Source organism: Melanotaenia boesemani, chromosome 2 (assembly GCF_017639745.1).
Source record: "Melanotaenia boesemani isolate fMelBoe1 chromosome 2, fMelBoe1.pri, whole genome shotgun sequence".
NCBI classification, from domain to species: domain Eukaryota; kingdom Metazoa; phylum Chordata; class Actinopteri; order Atheriniformes; family Melanotaeniidae; genus Melanotaenia; species Melanotaenia boesemani.
The window spans coordinates 35,582,510-35,592,266 of record NC_055683.1 but is presented as its reverse complement, the minus strand read 5'-3'; the positions used below and the strand labels follow the sequence as shown (position 1 = coordinate 35,592,266).

Sequence of the window (9,757 nt, the reverse complement as noted above, 5' to 3'; positions counted from 1 at the left end):
GTGGTAGACTACAAAAAAAGGCAACACTTTCCATGTAGGTCGACACACAGTGCATCATAACTGCATTAAAAGTAATTTTAAAGCGCTCATAACACATTTTTATAAATATCTGCAATCTTGCATAACATATTTGATCAATGTTATGTTATAATCATCAGTTATAGACCATAGCACAGCCTGTGTGACCTTACACCATTTCTTTGGCGCATTAGCTCAAAATATCTAGCAATCAGATGTACAAAAATCCCAGGACAGGTGTGAACATGCAACAGAACCTGAGTTCAAGACTTTTGGTCATCACTGAGGAAAAGTACCATCATGTTTTCTCATTCGCATCAGTGAACGATATAATGGAATACAGGATTCCCGAACACAAAAATTCCCATAAAACCATTTAAGAATGTCTTTTTTTTCTTTTTTTTCAAGGTTTGGTGTTAAAGCTTCCATAATGCCTTTACAGTATTTAAACCTTAAAGGCTGCTACATACTCCTTCTACCTAATATCTGACAGGTATGCTTGACTTTTTACAGGTCATTTATTTCAATAAAAATGCTGAGAAATGTATTAATTTTAATGTAATTATCACCAGCATTGCATAGCTTACTTTTAAAAAAATATATTTTTAGATGTTCCTGCAATTGAAACATATTTAGAAAAGCTCAACTGAACCTTTTAATGCCATTCGATCCTCAATTTTAGAACCTTAACATCTCAACTACAGCCCATCTACGCTGTCAGTGACAATAGAGCTGAAAGCAAGGACAGGACCAGAATGGCAGCAAGGGGAGGGACATCTCTAAAATCTGAATGTGCCAGAACAAACATCAAATTCTAACAAATATTTAGGGTGAATCAACCTTTAACTGCATAAACCTCAGAAGCTCAAGTGAATGCAGCATGTAATGTTCCTCTATATGTTCTACTTCAACAGCATTATCTCACCAGCTCCCTACATGGGTGATAATATTATTTTGTGCAAACTGTTTACATTTTATGAGGAGGATGTAAATGTTATAAAACCACCAGATGTGACTGTGCAAAATTAAACAGCCAATAATGCTGAAAAAACATGGAAAAAAATTTGTGACTTTACTCAAAGTTATTTTTTTTTTTGTTATCAAATAAGTATAAAAGTTTGTGCTGCAGTGAGTAAAGCCAACAATGCAGGATCATCCTAAGTAAACAACTATTGATAAGGAAAGATATTACTGCCTTTTTGCTTTTACGAAAATTGCAAGCCTTACAAGCCAAGGCTTATATTTCTTTCAAAGCAATGAGATATAGACAACCATTTAATTTGTAAAAATCAGTTTATTATTTCCTAAAATCTACACCTTTTTAAAATTTATTTATTTTTTACAGAAAAGTCTAATTCACATGTCCCACCCTTTCCCCGGCCCCTTCTTCTCCAAACATCCTCTAGACCTGCCCCTGACTGTTAAATAAATTTGACAGCTCAATATAACGGTTTATAAATGATATTGATGAGAACATTTTAGGTAAAGGTTTGCATTGACTTAATTTAATCACCTCCATTGATCCTTGACTGATTGAATCAACATGATGAAAAAACATGGGACTTTAAAATAAAGGTATGGACCCGATTTAGCAGAAAAATGCCTTTAGATGCAAACAGATTGTTGAAGAACCTGTTGAAGTTTAAGTAATAAATAGCTGATTAATAACACTGATCCATAAACCCTGAAAAGTTCAGCTCTACACCAACCACTAGAGGGAGACATCCACCTTCTCAGACCCTCAGATTTTAGGATGACATCCGCCATTTCAAGCTTTCAACCTGAATCAGATCATCACCTCACCACCTGCAGTGAAGCACGCAGATAATCTGCATTAAAGTGACAGAAAATAATTTAGATTATCAACCAGAAATGCTAAAGTGGCTTATTTGTTATGTGATGATATTCATTTGGATAAAATCCAAAAGTAATAAGATAATTAAAAATATTAAAAACCCTGAAGAAATTTCAGAGATTTTTCTACATTTATTTATCGTTGTATATTTGCATCTCAGACTTCCTGTTTGTTTGTGGTGAGCTCTTTTTGTCCACTGGTGACACACAGTCTCAGTTTCACTCCAGTCCAGGAGGAGTAGGGGCCACTAACGGATATAAACTACGAGTCAAAGCTCTTTCCAACCACATGGTTGTGATTCACGCAGCATCTGCTTCATCAACGAGCCAGGATGGAAACTTGAGCCTCGTGTTCTTGAAGCAAAGCCTCCTGTTATCGTCCTCTCTCCTGGGAGCTGCTGTTATACCTTCATGTGTACAGTTGTGATTAAGATTGTGACGACGTATTGCATCAAGGCAACTTTAGAGAGAGGGAGAGAGAGGGAGAGAGAGAGAGATTGGGGGGCTGAGACGCAGGGCTTCCTTCTCCCTGCAGAGACCCATTACTCCACTTCTCCATTTCCTCTCTCAGGGGCAAGAACCAAATGGACACATTAAAAACACTCTAGCTAATGGTGCCTTGAGTGCTGATTAAGACTGGGAAAATTTGGGCGTGGAGGAAGAGTATTTGTTTCATTCTCTTCTCTTTTGCTGGCACAAACCAATGCATGGGTGCTGTGTTAGAGGTGCTAGATGCCGGGGTATTTCCTTCTTCTTGATGTGTTGGCTCACTAAATTCATCTCAGTGGAAACCTACAGTGCAAGTTTGACTGGTTCAGTCACAATGAACACACAGCAGTCATTTCATGTAGAAGCTTAAATACCATCTCACAACATTGAGATCAATAAGGCACAACTTATCATCCTCTGTAGTTTTTAAAGCTTCCCTCCATTAAAAGTGCAAAGAAATACATTTTCCACACCACCCAAGTCTGAGAATCACTGCTCCCCAGTCTGCTGACAAGACTGTTTTTGCCTTCATGTCAAAGGGATTAGTCAAATATGTCCTTCCTGGATTTGGATTTATCACACAGTGGAAAAATGGAGGCTGCAGGGTGCCACCGGTTGACAAATTTGGGATTTTTCATGCTTCGTTTTCAATCCTTCCTCATCTTTATGTAAGAGTCAGCTTCTCCATTCAGTCACAGTATGTCGTGCTTAGGCAGGTTGAGCTCCTCCTCGGACACGGTCAGGTTCCCCATGTACCAGAATATCCAGAGGACCAAGCTGAGGAAGATGAGCACAGGTCCAGACAGCACAAAAAAGTCCCAAAAACTCAAAGGTGCGAAGATCCCTATAAAGAACAGGATGAGGCCCACAACGTCCAGAAACACAGCGAGGATTAGGAAGACGATGGTACACTTCCCTTGCTCCATAGCTCGGCCAGGTGAGAAGAAGCTGCTGAATGTCACCTGATGATGTGACAAGACTGAAAGCAACTAATTCTTTTTCACCCAAAGCAAGCCTTACATTTCGTTCATAGCAATGAGATTTAGTGGAAAGACAGGAATCCAACTAGAACAGTGGGTTGTGCTTCCCATTAACACAGCTGAAGGTCTAACTTCATTCCTCTGCAGGGTTGACTTGTTTAGTACCGGGGTTTATGTCATCTGTGACTCAGCAGCATTGTCTGAGAGTTGTGTGCTGGATTTATGATTATTATCAGCTGCTAGTGATAAGCTGGCTATAATTAATAAAGACCCAATCTATTTATCCAGTTAATGAAACTAAAGTGATTTGATGCTGCATCTTTTATCAGATCATTCAAATTCTCATCTGAATTCAGAGCTTTACTCAGTTTGATGGAAGCTCTGCAGAGTGGATTCACTGTATTTGAGTTTTCCCTCCAATCATTTAATAATTCATTGCTCTCGCATGCGTCACAGCAGCAAAACCTATGCAAGTCACAAAGAGGAAATGCATGCAATGGAAACTTTTGCACCTTGTTTGACCAGTCAGGGCACCACTGTTTGTCTCTCTTCCTGTGTCCTGGTGTCTATCAGAGCGGGTGTACACAGCAGAGATAAATGAGCTTTTATGTACTGTAACGACGTCTTGGCTTTGAGTCGAGCTGTCCGTCAGGCTGACTGTGTTTGACAGAGTTTCAGTCTTCTATCAAAAGACAGGGCTGATGTTTGCATAAGGTGTGTCATGACTGTCAGTCACACCTGTGGCTCAGCTGAAGCTGCTTTCTGTAAATATACTCTTTTAGCATTATTAGGGCAGAATTTAATAAAATATTAACTGTGTGTTTGTGGAAAAGCAATAAAAAACACGTTTTATATAGTTATCAACACCCTGTTGAGGATTTTTATGTTTGTTTAACCAACACCACACCATGAAGTCAAACCAGTCTGACCAGGGTTTCTACTGCTTTGACAGCAAAAAAAAAAAAAAAAAAAAAAAAAAAAAACAACACAGGTTGTCTTTCTGTGTGGTAGCAGCTACATGTGAAAAAAAGCTAATATAAATTACAATTTTAACTTGACAACATTTCTGAGAAAGGTAAGTCGAGTTATGAGAATATCTGTTAAATTAAAGTAAATTCAGATAATGTGAATATGTTGTGGCTTAAAAAAGGTAGTACAAATGTAGAATTACATTTAGGTTTGCATTAAAATGAATTGCACTTTTCCACAGCTTCATAATCTAATTCATTAATGTAACATATTAACACAAAAAAATCTACCCTTCTGCATAACAATTCATAGTCCAAACAATGCTTTCAGCTTGTAGTCATTTTAACACCTAATATGCACAGTTTTAAATTAATCAAATTACATTAAATTAAATAACTTCACTTAAAGCTAAACAGACTCTGTTATTATTAATATAGAAAAAATAAGATATTTTCTCTTTCTTAAGGGATTTCCATGCAGTCTTCCTAAAAAGAACATTTCCGGTTGGATTTGCATGCTGTAAACAGTGGCCCTTAAAGGAATTCATATAGAATTATTAACCAGGAAATGCACAGTGTTCCAGCATTTGTCTTTCTCTGGAAGTGGAGAGTACAAGGACAAAGTTTAAAAGGCTCACGCCTGCATAATGAGGAGTTGCTGAAATGTATAACAGTTATAAAAGGATATTTCAGTCATTTTCAAAGCCCCGCCAAGCACATTTTACAGAGAATTAAACTTTTTTCCAGTCTTCATTTGGTTTTTCTGGTAAACTCCAAATATCTTAGAATATTTCATACAGCACCATGCTTTTTTCATGATATGAAGGTCCCTTTGAAGTCATATTTGGTCTTTACCAAAGCAGATGCAAGGAAAAAAACAAGTTCAAATGTTGAAGTTAATCTTCTTCTCCACCTCAGGAGAATCCGTGAAGTCATCATATCCTTCATTGGAGTAAGCAGTGGACTTTCCCCAGGTCACTTTACCGGATTTGTGTGGAGGTGACCCTATCTGGCTGTGCTCCTCATCCTCCACGCGCTTGACGTGTTCTTTCCCTTTCAGCTTCATGCTTAACCGCTCGGATATTTTCCTGGCCATCTGTACGATGCTGCCCCTCTTCACCTGCTCGTCATATTCCAACACCCGGACGTTCCCCACATACCACATGAGCCAGAAGCCCAGGCTGAAGAAAATGATCAGGGAGCCGCTGTAGATCAAGAAGTCGCCATAGAAGCGGTCGCCGATGCTCAGGTTGGCGAAAATCCCGATGAAGAGCAGAATCAGGCCGAGGACGTCAAAGATGATAGCGAGCAAAAATAACGGCAAACAACTTCCGATACACCTCATCACATCCATGGTGAGAAGAAAACACAGGCTTATAACGGCAGGATGCTTTAACCTGTGTACCTGCGCTGAGGTCGCGCACCTGTGCAGGAACACCCCACCTTCCTGTGGGGATAAACATAAACCAAACACACTCTGACCGTCGATTTAAAAAGACAGTTTCCTTTTGTCTTCACAGGACAAATATCCAAAATTCAAAGTGACAGCTTTGCAAACGAGAGCGACGGACTCCTTAACATATTATTTGCTTGTCAAATAGACTGACGCATGCCAGCACCTCCCTGATGAGGTCAGCTGGAGGAGGCAGCTTCTTTAGTCATCATCCTGTCAGATCTCTTTATTCATGCTCATATGTTGTTTTGTTTTTTTTACTGAACACAATTTCCATATCTTTTGTGATGATTTTGTGATAATGAATGCAGCACTGAGCAAAATCTGATTTCTTTAGATTTAGGCACAAACAAGAAGGTGCTGTACTGAAACACTTGCAAGAATCAATGTATGAGGCAATTATGTGCTTTAAAGTCAATATTTGGTCGGAACAGCTTTTTTCTTCAGCACAGTTTGAACCCTCTCAGGCAGATTTCTTTAAGTTGTCTTCAGGAATAGTTCTCCAGACTTCTTAAAAGATTTTCCAAAGTAGCGTTCTCTGTCTAGATGATCACAAACTGCTTCAGTAATGTTGAGGTCTGGGGCCTGATGGAGTCTCCCTCAGACCTGCTGCCACTAATTTTAAGTCCAGTTTTTGTGTCATTCTTCAGCCCAAAGGTGTAGGTTTCATTTGGACATCAGTAAGTCCTTAAAGCACCCCACAGTGGTAAGACAAGTATTTTTTTCTTTTTTCTTTTACCCCACTTAGGTATTTATTTAGGATCATATCATTTAGAGCAGATTTAAAATCTAAACCAAATATTTATGTTGGACATGTTTTTTTTATATACTTATACTAAATACAGGATTATCTTGATGATGTTTGTATTATTATGATTTAAGGATATGTGTTACAGTTCATATCATTGCAAAAGGCTGATAAAAATAGAGATTCATTATCACTATAATAAAAACTAAAACATGTTATGGTCCAATATTTGTGGGCATCCGCACCAAACAAAAATAATTTCTGAGTTAGAACAATATTATGTGGTAAACATTTCAATATGCCATATTATAACTGTGATTAAATTTAATTTAAAAGGAGTAAGTTACAACACTAAGCTCTAAACTTATTCACCTTCCTCAGCATCTCCCCTTTTCCCTGAACTTCCTGGTAGTTTTATTGCCACCTAACAAAATAACACACTGATTCATGCAAAGAAACAAGTTTTTAGATGGTTATTACAATCTTTAATAATGACTAAATAGCAGCTGGAAAATAATTTAAACTTGTAATTGACTCACTGTAAAATGACTCCTGATATGCTTGCTTTTCTTTGCTCCGGAAGTTCTGACTGGAGGCACGACCACTGATAGATGACACAAACTAACGCTAACCAGAAGTGCTAACTCTAACACAGTGACAGGCAGGAGAGCCAGTCATGTTAGCAAGAAACAAAAGAGCAGAATCAATCATATTACAATTTCTCTCTGGGATGAATAAAGTATTTTTAATCGGATTTTAATTTAATTTGATGTTAGCTAAAATGGGTTATAAAGTGGGACTTATCAATGCCACGTTTCTTTGGGAATCAGCTTATTGCTGCGAAAATCCTACTTTCTTTCCATTTGTGTTATCTTTGCTGTTTTTTACAGATGCAACTCAAGAAATTGGAGCAAATGATGTGTTTTTGTGATGCTGGTAGTATAAAAGAGCCTAAAGATCCAAACTGTTGAATGCTAAGTTGTCTCCTTTATCTCAACACAACACTGGTTCCCTTAAGTTAGGAGCTTTTTTCATGCATGAAGGATTCATAGGTCAGTGTTTAGTGGTTTAACAAACAAGTTCCTCTGAAAATGGTCAGGTACAAGGACTGGACTGAAAAAGCAGCAAGAGTGAAATTAAAAGTTTGAAAACTCTTCAGAAAGCCTGGAGAACTGTTGCACAGCATCACTTTAAAAGCTGCAAGAAACTCTGGCTGCTTAGCAGCAAAATGTAAACAAATGAGGGGTGGATCAAGGCTTTTGTACTGCATGTAGTTTCTTACGTTTACGTAGAATTTACATAATGCATCACTACAAACTCAAATGTAAAGCAAACACCAGAAAGCCAAATCTGAATGTCTTTCTAGTAAAAACCTGAGATGGCCAAGTGTAAGCGAAAGCATCATGACAATAGTGGAAGAGATCATGATAAGGATCATCCTCAGAAAGAGACATAAAAAGTGGCAGTGCAGTAGATGGAGGTGATCTGTGCAGCCATTAAATGCAGTGTGGCTTCTTCTTCTTTGTTCTTTTCACTGGTTGCATTAGAGCTACTGCTCAACACTGCCCCAGAGTTTCTAGTAGTCCTACTTCATTTGTTACGTCTGGGTACCTATCTGCAAGCTCTCTGAAAACAGACTGACACATGCACAAAATGAATATAAAGAACAGGCAGAAGGCTCTGCCTAAAAAATTGTTTGACACTGAGCATAAATCAGCTTTAAGTGCATGCAACATAGATTATAGAAGCACATTCAAGATCATCCTATGTTGTTGGAGAAAAATATTATTCTTTACAACCTTTGCTTTACTTTTTACTAGGGCTGTCAAATGATAGAACTTTATAATCTGATTAATCATAGGATAGTTGTGGATTAATCACAATTACTCAAGATTAACCACATTTCAAAATGTTAACACCTAATTTACGGCTAAATTGCACCCTCAACACGTATGCTTGATGTTGAGATGGAGGTGCTTTGGTGAAAACAAAACTCTGTCCTGCTCTGTCTGCAAATGACAGCGTTTTTATTGATTGATCCATTTAACAAACATCCTGTTTAAAGGCAAACAGGTTTTTTGTAGTTACCCATCTTGCTCTGGTCACAATCAGATAAATGTATATGCAACAAATTCTTCTCGCTTTTTTGGTGGTGGTTACGCAGCGATCTAGCCCATTACTGCCATCAGCTGGTACGGAGATGCAACAACTGAGTGGTTAATTGTGTGATAAATCAAATGGGCTGTCCTAATGTGCCCCTGTTTTTGTTTTACTTTAAGCACCCTTTCCTTTAGAGGTTTCTGCTTGAGCCTGGTCAGAAACATCATAAAAAAAGAGAGATAATGTTCTTTTTGTAGATTGGTTCTTCGCTGTTACAAGACATCTAGATGCCCAAAACCAGCTTCTTTCACCAAGATCATGCCAGGTTTGGATTTTTAATATGGCATGAGTAATAACTTTGTTGTTTAGGCTTTAGTGCATTACAAAAATAATGTGTTAATTATGATTAATCTCTTTAATCTAAACTTTTTGTATTAAATGACCAGTTTTGTTGTAACTATCAGTTAATTAATTCCTAAAATGTGGACCCTTTAAAAAAAAAAAAAAAAAAAAAGAACAAAAAACAAAACAACAACAACAAAAGTAATAACTACTTCCCTTTTTGCCACCCTTTTCCTGATTTATCCTCTTACTCCCACCCACACCAAAAGTCTTTTAGACCTGCTCCTGGTTTAGCGTTTTTGCCTCAAAAACTGCTTCTGACTTGTAGATTGGAGTGATATTGAATTTCCCTTTGGGATTAATAAAGTATTTTTCATTCATTCATTCATTCATAACACAAGGAGTCATTCCATCCTCATGCAGTCTTGTGACCCCTTGCCTATACACAAGTATTTATTAACTGTGTTAAATACTGTGCTGTGCTAAAGAGAGCATTCTGACTGGACTAAACTACTTAATATTGCATGCATGTTACAGTGGAAGCTGGGTCTGGAGGGATTACTTAAAATTTCCAGTCATGTAATATTTAAATCATATTTAAATCTTGTGCTTTTTTTTGCAGCAGCCAAATTAGTCACACTTAAATCAAGGTTTATTCAGATTCAGCTTTAAAGTATCCCTTCCAGAGACTCAGTTTCATCACGACGATCTTAGTGGATGTAACTAGAGACAGTAAACAGGAAAGTGACAATTATAAGCTGTTTTAATAATTCATTATTCAACATTGAACTGTTCCACACAGCTT

The 9,757-nt window shown here is 37.6% G+C and overlaps 1 protein-coding gene across 1 annotated transcript; it reads right to left on the bottom strand.

Annotated features, from left to right (window-relative positions):
• Positions 1-3,917: 3,917 nt before the first annotated feature.
• LOC121634154 (transmembrane protein 238) lies at positions 3,918-5,889 on the bottom strand. The gene has a single exon (XM_041976654.1). The coding sequence runs from the start codon at positions 5,661-5,663 to the stop codon at positions 5,193-5,195; it is 471 nt and encodes a 156-aa protein (XP_041832588.1). The 5' UTR covers positions 5,664-5,889; the 3' UTR covers positions 3,918-5,192.
• Between the last annotated feature and the right edge of the window lie 3,868 nt (positions 5,890-9,757).

Coding starts and splice junctions, on each gene's coding strand:
- LOC121634154 (XM_041976654.1), bottom strand. CDS start 5,663: ATGGATGTGATGAGGTGTATCGGAAGTTGTTTGCCGTTATTTTTGCTC.